Genomic DNA, 15,368 nt, shown 5'->3' on the forward strand with positions numbered 1-15,368 from the left:
AATTGGAAGATGGGAAATACAGGTTCATCATTCAGAACAGTTTCAGTACCTACTGAAAACCAGAAGTACCAGAACCAATCATACAAGAGCAATTTTCAAGAACGAGGAAGACAGATCAGTGGAGGAAAAAGACCAAAAGAAGAGGGTGGGGTTCAAGAAAAGAAATCAACATTCAAAAGAATGTCTGATGCGGAATTTGAAGAGAAGAGGAAGAAAGGGATGTGTTTCAGGTGTGATGAGAAGTTTTTTGTGGGACACAGATGCAAACAGAAAGAATTACAAGTAATCTTTTTTTTTTTTTGGTTTAAGAATTACAAGTAATCTTAGCTGAGGAAGTAATGGAAACAGGAGAGGAGTTTGCTGAGCTATCACTCAACTCAGTAGTGGGACTAACCTCACCAAAAACACTTAAGATCCGAGGATCAGTAGGAGATCAGGAGGTAGTAGTCTTGATTGACAGTGGAGCCACTCATAACTTCATATCATTGAAGTTAATGACAAAGCTGAAACTAAGGCCTGAAGGTAACACTCAATTTGGAGTATCCTTGGGAACATGTATGAAGGTAAAAGGAAAAGGGGTTTGTAAGGCAGTATGTTTACAATTGCAGCAGATAGAAGTAGTAGAAGATTTCTTACCATTGGAATTGGGAAGTGCTGATATGATTTTGGGAGTACAGTGGTTGCAGAAGCTGGGAAAAGTTCAAATGGATTTTCAGGATCTGGAGTTGAAGTTCAATCAGGGCACATCATGGATCACAGTAACAGGTGATCCAACTTTACATAACTCATTAGTAACATTGAGATCATTGATCAAATCAGTTTGTGAAGGAGATCAGAGCTATTTAGTAAAGCTGGGAACAATAGAAGAGCTTGTGAGGGCTGACTCAAAACTTCCAGAGAGGTTACAAGCAGTGCTGGAAGAGTTTGGACCAGTGTTTGAAGTTCCTACTGAACTGCCGCCAATAAGGGGTAGAGAACATCCAATAAATCTCAAAGAAGGAACAGGTCCAGTAAGTGTCAGACCTTATAGATACCCCCATGCACACAAAGAGGAGATTGAGAAGCTAGTGAAGGATATGTTGAAGGCAGACATAGTGAGACCGAGCCAGAGCCCTTTTTCAAGTCCAGTGTTACTAGTTAAAAAGAAAGATGGTAGCTGGAGGTTTTGCATCGACTACAGAGCGCTGAACAAAGTCACAGTATTGGACAAATTTCCAATACCAATGATAGACCAACTATTGGATGAACTACATGGAGCAAGGGTGTTTTCAAAGTTGGACTTGAGATCAGGCCATCATCAAATCAAAATGAAGGCAGAAGACATTCCCAAGACAGCATTCAGAACACATGATGGGCACTATGAGTTTTTAGTAATGCCTTTTGGCCTTACTAATGCTCCAGCAACATTCCAAGCATTGATGAACGAGATTTTCAGACCATACCTCAGGAAGTTTGTGTTAGTATTTTTTGATGATATTCTGATATACAGTTGCTCACTAAGGGATCATGCAACACATCTACAGACGGTGCTAGTAGTGTTACAGAAACATAAGCTATACGCTAACAAAAAGAAGTGTGAGTTTGGGAGACAACAGATAGACTATCTAGGTCATATAATTTCTCAGGAGGGAGTGTCTACAGACCCAGCTAAAACAGCAACAATGCAAAAATGGCCAACCCCAAGCAATGTGAAAGAATTAAGAGGTTTTCTGGGGCTGACAGGGTATTACAGACGTTTTGTACAGAACTAAAGCACAATAGCTCGTCCCTTGACAGATCTACTAAAGAAAGATGGGTTTAATTGGTCTGAAGATGCTTCGAGTGCATTTAGAAAACTAAAGTAAGCTATGACATCTACTCCAGTTCTGGGATTACCAGATTTTCGTGAAGAGTTTGTGGTTGAAACGGATGCCTCGGGATTTGGCATCGGAGCAGTCCTAATGCAGAAGCATAGACCAATTGCCTTTTTTAGTCAGGCTCTGTCTGAAAGGGAGAGATTGAAACCAGTCTATGAGAGGGAATTAATGGCAGTGGTCCTCTCTATCCAGCGTTGGAGACACTACCTATTGGGTAGAAGTTTTCTGGTTTGTACAGACCAGAAAGCCTTAAAATTCCTACTGGAACAACGCGAGGTGAGTATGGAATACCAACGTTGGTTGACTAAACTACTGGATACGATTTTCAAATTGTCTACAGGCCAGGAGTGGAGAATAAGGCAGCTGATGGCCTGTCCAGAATGCCACACAACGCAATTCTGGAACCAACATGCATGGGTTTAGCCATAACTATCCCAAGAAATATACAACTGGTGGAAATAGAGAAAGAAATTAGACAAGACAGAGATTTAAAGGAGATCATTGACAAGCTGAAGGATGGCGAAACCAAAGTGGGAAAGTATCATTGGCTACAAGGGATGCTAAGATATAAAAACAGGTTAGTAGTTTCCAGACATTCAAGTTTCATTCCTACAATTTTGGCTGAGTTCCATGACAGTAAGATGGGAGGTCATTCAGGGGTGTTGAGAACACTAAAGAGGATACAGGAGATTTTTCATTGGATGGGAATGAAGGCTGATATTAAGAAGTATGTAGCTGAATATGCAGTCTGTCAAAGCCAAAAGTATTCCACTTTGGCTCCAGCAGGACTATTGCAACCATTACCAATACCGGAACAAATTTGGGAGGACATTTCAATGGACTTCATTGAAGGTTTACCAAGATCAGCAGGTTATAATGTAGTGCTGGTAATAGTTGACAGATTGAGCAAGTATGCTCATTTCATAGCCTTAAAACATCCGTTCTCAGCTATGGTGGTTGCTAAGGCTTTTGTTCAAGAGGTAGTTAAGCTACATGGGTTTCCAAAATCGATAGTTTCAGACAGGGACAAGATATTTCTCAGCAACTTTTGGTCGGAACTATTTCGGATAGCAGGTACAAAACTGAAGTTTAGCACAGCCTATCACCCACAAACAGATGGGCAAACAGAGGTATTAAACAGATGCTTGGAGACATATTTGAGGTGTTATGCTAATGCTCATCCTAGGAAATGGATTCAATTTCTGAGTTGGGCAGAATTCTGGTACAACACTTCCTTCCACACAGCATTGCAGTCCACACCATTCCAGATTGTGTATGGAAGGGAGCCACCAACTTTATTGAAGTTCGAGGAGGGATCAACTTCAAATTTTGAATTGGAAAAAGCATTGAGGGAGAGAGATAGAATGATACGGGAGGTCAAGCAGAGACTTCAAGTAGCTCAACAGAGAATGAAAGTATCAGCTGATAAAAGAAGACGCGAGTTGACATTAACAATTGGAGAGTGGGTATATTTGAAAATCAGACCCTATAGACAGAGTACATTAGCAGCAAGGGGTAATCAAGAGCTAGCTGCTCGGTATTATGGCCCTTTTCAAATAGAAGGCAGGATTGGAGAGGTAGCATATAAACTGAAGTTACCTAAGGGCTGTAACATTCATCCTGTGTTTCATATTTCACAGCTTAAAAAGGCTTTGGGGAGTTGGGAAGTAATCTACAACCAAACCAATTACCAAAGCAGTTGACAAGAGAGCTAGAACTACAAGTCCAGCCGAAAGACATCAAGGATTCCAGGTATACTAAAGAGGGTTGGTTGGAAGTTTTGGTTGAATGGCAGGACTTACCAGAACATGAAAATACGTGGGAAGTGGCTGAAGATTTCAACAAGCAATTTCCTAGTTTCCAGCTTGAGGACAAGCTAAGACAGAAAGGGGGGAGTATTGATAAGTACTTCAGGGTTTACGTCAGAGGCAGGAAGAGAGGAAATGAAGCAGGAAGAGACATCTACAGAGTAAGGTACGCGTTTGATTGTATGTGTGTTTGTATATGTGGATAGTATATGTTGATTGTGTTTGTTTGTATAGGTGGTTAGTATATGTGAATGGACAGCTGTATAGTCTGTTATAGTTAGGTATGTGGTTAGCTGTTAGTAGTTCTGTTAGGATGGGATTGTATAAATAGAGTAGAGGAGGGATTGAAGGGGTTTAGGCAATTTCTAGTGGAGAATTGTAAGGGGAAGAGAGTGGGGACCTCTCTCAAATCAAAGTCATCCAAGTTGTACCTGTTTTCGGAGATCAATAAAGCTGGGCAGTTCTTCTCCAACTGTTGAATCCGAGGTCTGAACCATATCAAATTGGTATTAGAGCAAGTCATACCTAAGTATTTGATCAAGCTTGTCAAGGACTTGAGGCATTCTTAGGGTAAGGATCACCGAAAGGGCCAGGCCAAATGCCTTTTTGTGCATGGGAGACACGTGATCTACCTGTTCATGAATACAAAAATGTCAAAGTTGAGAAGGATGTAGCCAATCATAAACACGTGAGGGAAAGTGTCAAAAGAATGAACAGTGCTATTGCCAAGGATGGCACCCTTGCCTGCTGGAGTAACACAGAGAGATTGTCCAGATGTTAACTGGGCCAGGTAACTGGTATTCATCACCAGAATCCTTGCTAAGATAGCTGCTGAAGATGCTTTCACCACAGTCTTGAAAGTACCTCAATCATCTCCTCCACCCAAGCAAATAATTACAAGTTTCTGAGGTAACAAACAAATAAAACCTGTAAGTGCTTAAAATCCTGGCATTTGCATATGTTTTCCAACGAAAAAAAAACGGTATAGAAAGTCACTTGTAAACAGCTGCTGATGAGAGGAGGGACCTGATAAGTGTCCCACATTGGAAAAAGAGAGGGATTTGGGGCCAATATATAAGAAGGGTCAAACCTCCACTCTTAAACTAGCTTTTGTGGTGGAGTTAGGGGCGTCCCACATTGGAAAAAGAGAGGGACAGGTCGTTCTCCTGCACGGTTGGGAGAGGAACGGTTGGGATGGACCGAGAAGCCGCCAGCGACAAGATTTGCCCCAGCCCTGTAGACATCCCTGTCTAAAGGGGGCGGTATTGATAAGTGTCCCAAATTGGAAAAAGAGAGGTATTTGGGGCCAATATATAAGGAGGGTCAAACCTCCACTCTTAAGCTAGCTTTTGTGGTGGAGTTAAGACCCAAACTATATCAGGATCTCCACAGGAAAGCACTGAGACATAAACGATCATATTTCGTCAAATCAAGAAGTTCAAAACTTCGACATAATTTCATAAATGGGCAGTCATTACTAACACACTTAACATTGGAGTGAAGCTCAGAATACTTCAAGATACCATATAATATAAGAAAATTTGAAGCTACATTATGCTCTCTATATTCAAGGAGCATCAGCCGGGCTTAGTACTACCGTAAAAATACAATTTTAGGAGTCAAATAGTCATGTTGAAAACACAAGACCATTATGTATGGCTACGGAAGTCTATAAAAGAAATGTAAAAAAATAATCATTTTAAACCAAAGAAATGCCAAAAAAAAATGTTAACTGAAAAGGTTTAATTCACAAGCTTGCATTAAGTCTACAGGAACAGAGTAACTTCTTCAGGATGACGAAAACTTTTAGCTTGCATGAATTGGACAAGCTTCGACAAAAGAGAGAACATACACACCTGTACCAAAATATCGATCACTGGCAAAGTCGACAACATCCCTTTGTCATTTACATTCCAATTATGAGATCAAGAATCTTCGCAACAGTGGGAGCATCATCATCATCATCATCATCATCATCAACATCAACATCACCTTAATCCCGTGATAAGGACAACAACCTACTTTTGATTATGATTAGAAAGAAGTGATGCGTTAGTCCACTGGAAAATGTCTTAAAAGTAATAGCTCAGAATGTTCTAGTAATAATGGAAGTATTAAACAAAAAAATGATCCAAACGGTCACCTCCTTGGAAAACAAAAAAAAAAAGCATGCTAATAGTTGGGGCACCATCACAGGAGCAAAATAAAGTGTGGCATCCCATAACTGCACTCATGGTACAGTGTTATTTGACACGACATATTTATATCAGCACAAAAGAATTATACATAGTTGAAATGTGGACACTTACTGTCATACTATCCTCGAGAAGGTTGAGTTCATCTGGGCTATTTACGTCGATGCTCTTCTGCAGACAACAAAATTTTGCAGAGCAATAAGAAGTTGAATCTGCAGGAGGCTTTGACCACAAGAACAAGTTTCTCTGATGTGTCACAGAAAAACTCAGTTAAAAAAAATACAGCGGAATGCTGGAATACCTTCTGGAAGAACTGGACCAATTTGTCTGCATATGGAATGATATCGCTAACATGCCCGATAAGAATAGAAATTAAATCCAGAACTTGGACCTGGGAAAACAGAAGAATCCAATCATGTGATAAAATGATGATAAGAAAGAGTTGAGATAGAGAGCCATAGAAGAACCCACATAGATTTGTAAGAACCTAGGCTAAAAGCCTAAGACTACAATGAAATCCTGGAGGCTTGGCTGTGTAATTTACCTTTGAATCGAACTCTTGAACTTCATCCACCAGATTAACAGACTGGGAGAAGATCAGAAAATTCTCGCTCTGAGAAGTTGGCATCTTTAATGTGTAAATACAAGGACCTACTGGCTGCCAGCTACAATAGCATTAGCAGATAAGCAATTTCAGCTGCATGCGAAAAACAGAAGAGTGGATAGAAAGGGCAATTTGACATATAAAGAGAAGATAAAAGCGGTAGAGCATAAATAAAAAGGAAAAGAAAGATGGACTGAATGAGCAAACCTTGACAGCCAGGCCATTGTCTCGCAACAATCTTACCAAAGAACAATAGACTGCCCTTTTTGATTCATCTTTAATCTGAAAGATAATGATCATCACAGAAGCACCATCACAACACATTCTTGTGCGATCAGAATATAAACTAACAGAACTATCGCAAGGCAAGAGAAAGCGGTATGAGAAAATAACAAATTCTAATAGACTCTACTTTCAGATAGAATAAACACACAAATTTCACTTTTACATGACCACCACACTGACTCAACTTATCATGAGAAAATATGTCTCTGATTTTGCGTATTTTGTTGCAATAAGAAAATGAGATCTCCTTGAAAGATATTCCCAACAATAGCAATGACTTGTCAAGATAAGACACAAAGATGGTGAACCCAGGGCGAATCACACTACCTCAGAAACCCATTGTCCTAATATGAGGACAACTTTTCGGTGGATGATATGTCTATTTGGATGGGCATTTGCGATTCCAAGAGATAGAGCACTGTTAAACCTGGAGCACGAGATAGAACAAAGTGAGTCAAGCTCACCATTTAGGTGATGACTATAATGGAAAGGGGCATGGTAAGCAATCAATGAGCCAACGAACAAACTCTTCGTCATTGTCCAAGCCATGTTAGCTGGCATGTGACAGCAGAACATGACCCCCCCCCCCCCCCCTGAATCACACAGCTGTATTCCAAGGAAATGAAGTAAAACACCCGCGTAGCATTTGAGGTCATGAACATACCAATCACTGAAATGAAGATAATTTGACAACTCATAGTAGACATAGGCAGCAGCACCATACGCAGCATCTTTATGTAGTAATGCAGGCGTTATTTCTGTCACAGAGGGGGGACAACTATTCATTGCTTCTTGAAGGATTGACACTACAATGGGTCCTAACAGCTATTCACATCAGTTAGTGCACCTCTTAGATTCCAAAACAATAATAACTGTTTAATACTATTTGCCAATATATAGACCTTCAGCAAAAGGCCTCAATTTCTTTGTCCATTGAATCATGTCCTGCTCATGATGGAAGGACTCAGGGTTCTGTTACCACTCCTCCAGGTCATTTGGTGTCAGAACAATGTACCTATTGAACAGGCATAAATCAAAGTTCTAGTAGAACATTATGACAGCATGTAAGCAATTGTTTCAAACCCTATCATGCTATACACCCAAACCAGCTTATCCTACGCATGCAATATCTTAAAACCCAAATTATATGAGGCCTTATCAACATTGCCACCATCTCCTCTTCCCTGCAGGTTGACTAAAATATCTTGAATGCCATATCAATGCCTTTACCCCGACAACAACAAGATCATTGCAATACAAGAAGGGAAAGACATAATTTCTTTTGTAATTATGCATTAGGGTCAGACATTTGAAGCTCTTGTTGCCATGTATTTTACCTTTCAAGTGAATAACCTAATGGTTGCAATAGATATAGTAGTATAGTACACAAATTAACCATGCCACAACTTGGAAAACCTTAGATTCAACATCTCTTATCATAGGTTAGACGTGTAACCTTCTTACTAGTATGCTGCACAAACGAATGATCCTTTCTGTCGGTAGAAGAGAAGAGATAATGCAGCCGGCTACATTCGACGCATTCTTTTTCATCTGCTCCTGTGTGACTCCATTTTCATCCATAACACGACCCACTATACATGGGTTATATTCTTTACATTCAATCACACATTTCACCAGTCTCTAGGATAATCAAAGCGAGCAATCTTCGAAACAAGAACAGCCAACATTTCAGCTATCTGTCATTGAACCCCACATGGAAAGCATTAACTTAAACGGGAATAAAAGCATGCAACCAGTTAATGCGAACCATTTGGGAATTAAATTACCACGGGAAGTCAGATGTATTCACAAGATGCATGTCTTAGTGGTCCTTCGTAAAATAGGGGGAAAAGTGTTAACAACCAAAGCATTTTATCTGTCAAGTGAGACAACAATTTTTGCCTCACGTGCGTTTTTCCACCATTGCTTGTACCCCTGAGGGAAATGCCAACCCTAAACATCAATGCCAATAAAACATGGTAGCAACATTGCATTTCAAAGTCTAAAGATTCAAAAAGCTAACCGATTCTGCAAATATAGAGAAGACACTAGCAGCAGCTCAGGTAATAATGACTGAATGACTAGTTCAGAGCATAATCTACCCCATTCGACAAATTTGGAAAATTAGGTTTAGTAATGGCGTTTAGGATACATTCATCGGCAACAACAAAATTCAAAAAATCTAAAGGCCATGAACTTATGAGTTGCTTCTGCCCCTCCAGTGACGATTGGTGCCATTAATCTAACATCCACGTGACACACCAAATGCTTGGAAGTAATGACTTCCTAAAGGAGCATGTAAAATCAACCGACATTACACGAGAAACGCCAAGCACCAAAGAACGAGACGATTGAAAAGAAACTGCACCATGAGGCAAGAACAGAATCAAGGTCTGCTTTCCGAGTGAGAAAATGCCGCCTCCGCTGGTTTCCGGACGGCTTCTTCGCTACTCATGGAATTCACCAACAGCGAGTACATCGCAGGCAAATCGGAAGCCGAAAGTGCCATTACCAAACTCTCTCTTCCTCCCGACCAAAATCAGAAACAAAAAGAACCCAAACCGGATCCGACGGAACCCTAGAGGCTTTGGGCGATCGGAGACGACGGCGAAGAGAAAAGCGAAAGAAGAGGATCGTCTTCTTTACGCTTCTTGACGATTTTCAAACTCTGAGTTTTTGCTCTAACCTCTTAAATTTATAACATGAAACAGTGGGAGATGACACTTGCCCAGTAAATTTCCTTTTTTTTTTTTTTTTTTTTTTTTTGCAAAACAAAATTACCGCGGAGTCCGACGAGTTCCGGTAAACCTTCTCAGCCAGGAAGAGGGTTTGGTTTTTCATTTATGGGCCTTGAAAAAAATCTGATCTGGGTCAAAGCCCAATTTCTGAGATTGCAGCGCGTGATACGTATCCTATTGGGCTCCGGTGAACCTTCTCAGCCAGGAAGAGGGAACTCTTTTATGGGCCTTGAAATCTGATCCGGATCAAAGCCCAACACCGCCCATTATCGTAGATTGCTGCGCGTGTTTATAGGGTGCGTGACACATCCAATCCAAAAACTAAAACTTTGCATACTAAAATCCTATTGGTCCAAATACGTGGGTATGATGTAATTCGCCACGTGTAACTTCTCGCCTAAGTCGCCTTATGTATGTCCTGGAAGAATCCCGAATTTATTTTTAGGTTATCTACACAAAGGCCACACATATTTCTGATATTATCTTAATGCTCCCCATAGCTTTTCCTACACCCAAAAACCAAATATTTCACACATCTAATCGGTCTTTTACATCGAAATTTTACCATCTAGTTAGATATCTTAGTATTCTATATTTCTGTATTTGCAGAATGTAGATGAATATTTTTGAAGTGTAGAGTGCGACTTTGTCCTGATCTAGAATACTGAGGGGGATTTTAAGTACAAACTATAGTAAGGGGAATATTTTGGCATTTAGAGATAATACATAGGCCACTTAACAAAAGATAGCTTGATATTTTTAAACCCAGGGAACCTATTTAAGCAGCATTCGTGTTGTTTCTGTGTTTCCCGAAACCGTTAGAGATCGATAAACATTGCTCCGAAATCCGAACGAGAAGAAGATTGAAGATTTGTTGTTGGGATGTTGAATACGCGGTTGGTGATCTTGTCGGCTCTCGTTTCTACATTGTTGGTGTTGTACGCCGGAGCCAAAACCGTTGATCCTTACAAGGTAGGGCTTTCTACTTCACCGGAATTTCCCAGAAGTACCTTTTATTCGATTTATCTCGTCCTTCTGATCGTATCTCGTTTCTCACAAGGGTTTTCGTGAAATTGGTTTGATGATTTAGCCGATTGTTTGATTGGGTTCTCGTTTGATTTTGGAAACGAAATTAGTCTGGGTTGTTGCAAGACTAGGGTTCCGTTTGATCCAGTCATTCGGTTTTAACGTTTTCTCCGTAGTTTGATAAGATGGATTCTCTTGTGTGATTGGTAATTTGGGTTTTGATTTTCGATGACGTTGAGCGTAGGTTTTTGTTGGAGGGAGGTCCTGACTTAGTAGTTCGAAAGAATTTGAACAAGGGAACAGCACAAAGTTTGAATGGTTGAGAAGATCTGGACTTCGTTAATAATCTCTTCGAATTTTGGTGTATATCGAGGAAAGATGGCGTTTCTGCTGTAGCTTGCTGTAGCTTTATTAGCTTTTTATATCACTTGTTAATAATTTCTCTGATTATAATGTTTTATGGTGCACCAATTAGTTTGTTTGGAGATTTCTCGTTGAATTTATGTTCTTTTTCCCTGTCTCTGACGATAAAGCTTATGATTCTTCAGGTTCTAGGGGTTGATCGTAATGCAAGTCAACGTGATATTCAGAAAGCTTTCCACAAGTGCGTGTTTTTCTTGCTCTAATTTCCCATTCTGATATTTGGTTAAGTTAGACCGGAGATTTTTGTTTGATTGCAAACGTACCATGAAAAGTATTTATACAAAGTACTCATCTATCTTGTATGATTTTCCTGTAGGCTCTCTCTGAAATATCACCCGGATAAGAACAAAAATAAAGGTGCTCAACAGAAGTTTGCAGAGATCAATAATGGTATGCATTTGTCTCTGTGTTCTCATCTGTTTCATTCCTGTTTTGTTTTCTCCTGATTGGTTCTCTACCGTCTCGTCTCTCCGATCTGCATCCTGAGATCCTTGTATTCCCGTAAATTCTTTTTTAGTTCGTTTGATTGCATTTGTGCGATACGGGTCTTTTCTTTAATTCCCTTCTTTAAAGATGTGAATATCCAAGTGGTCTTGCTCTGTAGCAACGGATTTTTGAAATGAATATGGTTTCAGTTGCCCTGTTTCTAACAAGTTTTGATTCTTCTTTATTGTTTCTTGCGTCCGGTAGCTTATGATATATTGTCAGACGAAACGAAAAGGAAAAATTATGATCTATATGGAGATGAAAAGGGGCATCCTGGGTTTGATGCTGGCTCTCCCGGAGGTAACGGGGGTTATACGTTTACACAAGGCGGGCAAGGACAGAGCGGGTTCAATTTCAGACCAGGTGATTGGCAGAATATGGGTGGAGGAGGCGGCTCAAAGTCTTTCTCTTTCTCCTTTGGTGGACCTAGTTCGAGTTCCTTTGATTTTGGTCTAGACGACATCTTTTCCATGTTTTCTGGCGGCGGTCAATTCGAAGGAGAGGATCAGTTTGGCGGTTCCCGTGGTTCGTCAAGGGCTGAATCCAGATCCAGGAGCAGCTCCACGAAAATCAGAACTATAAATTCACGGGTTTACAGAAAAGAAATTCTGGACCAAGGGATGACTTGGCTTGTGCTGTCACATTTGCCTTCCCTGAGGGGAACCGAGTATCATGAATCGATTATAGAAGAAGTTGCTGATTCTTTGCAAGGAGCTATAAAGGTAATGTTGCTTACCAAATTCTTTTTTCTCTATCCGTAGATATGCCTTTTCCATTCGAGAAGAAAAAAGTTTGGTTCAAAGCTGTAAATATAATCATTAAAGCTTCTTTTAACAGGTTGGACGTGTAAATTGTGAAACTGAATCCTCTCTTTGCAAACAACTCGGCTTACATCCTCGTAAAGCTCCTAGGTTGTTTGTTTATTCATGCGCATCTAGTGGCAAAGGCGCCTTCTTAGAGTACACAGGAGAGATGATTACAAAGAAAGTGAAAACCTTTTGCCAAGAACATCTGCCAAGATTCTCAAAAAGGGTCAACCTTAATGCCTTTGACTTTTCTGCGGTTAGCTCTGGAAGAACCCCTAAAGTCATGCTTTTATCAACGAAGAAAGATACGCCTGTCATCTGGCGTGTGCTTAGTGGCTTGTACAGTGGGCGCTTCAATTTTTATGATTCAGAGGTATGTGATATGTTACATCAATATCCTGAACCCATCTTTTGATTATAATGCTTTGATCATATAACATATAAATGAAAATATACGACTTTCTCGCCTCCAATATTCTATGTTGTAAGACATCATACAATGAACTTACTCGATCGCATGCTCTCTTCTTTTGCTAGGAAAAGAATCGCCCACTTGGGCAATATCTCTTTCTTATTTGTCTCCATTATGGCATGTAGGTTATTGATGCTTCTGATCCTGAGGTGAAGAAGTTGGGTGTGGATGCACTCCCAGCTATAGTCGGCTGGTTATCGGACGGGGAGAAGCAAGTCTTGAAAACAGGTATCACTGTGAAAGATTTAGGATCGGCTATCCAGGATCTTGGTAAATTACTGGAAGGATTCGAGAAGAAGAACAAGAAGGCCTCTTCAAGCCAATCACAGGGAGATTCTATGGAGAGGGTACCTCTCCTTTCGAGCTCGAACTTTGAATCTGTGTGTGGGGAGAGCACTCCTGTTTGCATCATTGGCGCCTTCAGATCTTCAAAGGGCAAAGAGAAGTTGCAGTCAGTATTGTCCAAGGTAAGCCAAAAAACAAGTTGCATTTCCTTTACACTTATAAAACCTATTATCCGACATGACAGTTCAGAAGCAAAACTCAGGTGGATCTTGTTCATGCTTTGTCAGAAGAGTGTTCAGTTTTTGGGTTTTGGATTGATGGTTTCTTGGCTGTCACGTTATGTAAAAAACATTAGATGAAGGCTGGATGTTGCCCTTTTGGACAATCAGAAGATGAATTAAAGGCCCTTTCGTTCCGTGTTTCAGGTTTCACAGAAAACACTGTCTCGAGGACAAAGCGATCAGGACAAGGTATCATACTCGGTACTGGACGCAACAAAGCAATCATCGTTTATGAACGCATTCGACAGATCAGAGTTCAAATCGTCGGAGATGCTACTGATAGCTTACAAGCCACGAAGGGGTAAGTTCGCAACGTACAGAGGGGACATTACAATGGAGGAAGTCGAGAAATTCATTGGGGCCGTCCTTAATGGGGACTTGCAGTTCACAAAGACGAGACAGAAGCCTCGGATCAAATGAAGCTTTTTCACCCCTTAGTGTTAGATGTACATTATTATACATAAGAAAAATGTAGTTTTTTTTACTCGGCTAAAGCCTAAAGGCAAAAGCATCTCTAATGGCTCGTTGCTTGTGTTGCAAGGTACTAGTTTCATGAGCTTTATGCGGCGATAGAACAAATCCACCTTGTATGTTCTGAAAAGGGTTATACGAGAAATATGAACTTGGAGTTCATGTACACACATACATATGTACAATTTCTGTATGGCGCTCTCATTATTCTTATTACATCAAAACCAAAGAAAAAAATGTAAGAAAGAAAAAAAAGAACACATGAAATGGAACAGAAGTCACCTACATGTCTGTGGTCGAGTGGTATCTGAACTGAAAGTGAGGGTGTTCCTCTTCCAGGTTAGGGTTCGAATCCAGGCATGTGGGAAGAGAGACATAGCCAAAGGTTATGTGTTCAAAGGCTGCTTCCGGACCTAGAGAGATGTAGGTTGGACCGAAGGCCCAGGTGAACTTTCTGGTTTGACAAAAAAAAATGAAACAGAAGTCAAGAAGCTAACAAGGACAAGACATCTGGTGAAGGGAAATATATTAAAATATAAGCGAAGCCCATTTGCTACACTTGTCCTTTTTATTATTATTCATAGTATTACTTTGAATCTTTGATGCTTCTGAATATTCGATCAGTTCATGTGGTCGCCATGCATGGGTGTCACGTGTCACCGTCTGCTGAAGACCACTTGATCTCCCGCTCAACGCTATGGGGTCCATTCCTCTAATTAAAAACAATACTTTTTTTATAAATTTTATAAAAATTTAAATAAATTTGTTACTTATCCCCTAATGACCAATTATAATTTTTTTCTAGATCCATCCATGCATGTGCTACTCACATATATATATATATATATATGTGTATGTATATATATATATTATAAACTTTTGCATGATAACCATTTTTTTAGAGAAAAAGATTTATCACCCACCAAAGATGACCTAATTGAACATATGCCACTATGTTTTACCAAAAAAATAAAAAAGGCAGTCTTCTGTATATTCGTTGGATAGAATCTGTAAAAAGTAAATAAATAAATAAATAAATAAGCATATGATTTGTTTGATTATGTGTTATTTTCTTATTAATTAATGGGTGCCCAAGTTGGAGAAGGGGAATACCGACAACTCCGTTGGTTTTTGTATGAAGAAACAAAGGACGAATAATGCTCGTGAAAAAGCTTAGGCGGTTTTATGGTTAATCCATTACCAACAAAAAAACAAATAAACGGTTAATATACATACTTCAAGAGATAACAATTAAAAAAAAACAAGTTGCATGAAAATCAATATTCATGAAAAGTGGATTAGGTGATTTAAAACCTCTGAAAGCTGCTCTAAATTTACAGTACTTTTTATAATCAAGAATATTAATGGAATTAATAAAATGGGATCCAGTGGGGAATACCATTAAAATATTTGAATAAAAGGGAAAAGCGCGGGAGGCGCAGCCAGCCACTCGCCCTCAACTAGGTCTGCATATATAAAAGACCAAAGTGCCCCTGGTAGAGCCAAATCAGGTAAAGCTCAAAAACCAAGCCGCAGAAACGGTCTCCATGTGCTGACCCAATGGCGTCACGAGTCACGACTCTTGCCGCGTTGACCGCCTTTGACTTCAATCCCTCTCCCCCCCCCCTTGTT

General features: G+C 40.0%; 1 protein-coding gene and 1 long non-coding RNA gene across 12 annotated transcripts; one reads left to right on the forward strand and one right to left on the reverse strand.

Annotated features, from left to right (window-relative positions):
- Nucleotides 1-4,409: 4,409 nt before the first annotated feature.
- On the reverse strand, nt 4,410-9,421 carry LOC104816202. 11 transcript variants are annotated; one of them, XR_002024368.1, is made up of 14 exons: nt 9,117-9,421; nt 8,536-8,683; nt 8,205-8,445; nt 7,651-7,763; nt 7,413-7,573; nt 7,076-7,175; nt 6,671-6,745; nt 6,404-6,524; nt 6,161-6,250; nt 5,974-6,030; nt 5,808-5,888; nt 5,521-5,682; nt 4,691-4,914; nt 4,410-4,568 (listed from the first exon to the last, which is right to left on the reverse strand). It is a non-coding gene; the product is annotated as an uncharacterized LOC104816202 (long non-coding RNA). The 11 variants fall into 11 exon arrangements; XR_002024367.1 differs by lacking the exon at nt 5,808-5,888 and having other exon boundaries at nt 8,213-8,445; XR_002024366.1 differs by lacking the exon at nt 5,808-5,888 and having other exon boundaries at nt 7,413-7,506.
- An 875-nt stretch (nt 9,422-10,296) lies between these two features.
- Nucleotides 10,297-13,949, forward strand: LOC104816204 (dnaJ protein ERDJ3A). Its single transcript, XM_010544913.1, has 7 exons — nt 10,297-10,458; nt 11,061-11,116; nt 11,252-11,325; nt 11,626-12,143; nt 12,259-12,600; nt 12,825-13,166; nt 13,410-13,949. The coding sequence occupies exons 1-7, from the start codon at nt 10,369-10,371 to the stop codon at nt 13,683-13,685; spliced, it is 1,698 nt and encodes a 565-aa protein (XP_010543215.1). The 5' UTR covers nt 10,297-10,368; the 3' UTR covers nt 13,686-13,949.
- Nucleotides 13,950-15,368: the final 1,419 nt, after the last annotated feature.

The sequence above is a fragment of the Tarenaya hassleriana genome, unplaced genomic scaffold (assembly GCF_000463585.1).
Source record: "Tarenaya hassleriana unplaced genomic scaffold, ASM46358v1 Cleome25, whole genome shotgun sequence".
In the NCBI taxonomy this organism is placed as follows: Eukaryota; Viridiplantae; Streptophyta; class Magnoliopsida; order Brassicales; family Cleomaceae; genus Tarenaya; species Tarenaya hassleriana.

Bases quoted from the DNA above. Each gene is read 5' to 3' on its own strand.
- LOC104816204 (XM_010544913.1), top strand. From the start codon at position 10,369: ATGTTGAATACGCGGTTGGTGATCTTGTCGGCTCTCGTTTCTACATTG. The intron at 12,144-12,258 runs GTAATGTTGCTT...TTCTTTTAACAG, and splicing joins CTTTGCAAGGAGCTATAAAG to GTTGGACGTGTAAATTGTGA. The intron at 13,167-13,409 runs GTAAGCCAAAAA...TCCGTGTTTCAG, and splicing joins TGCAGTCAGTATTGTCCAAG to GTTTCACAGAAAACACTGTC.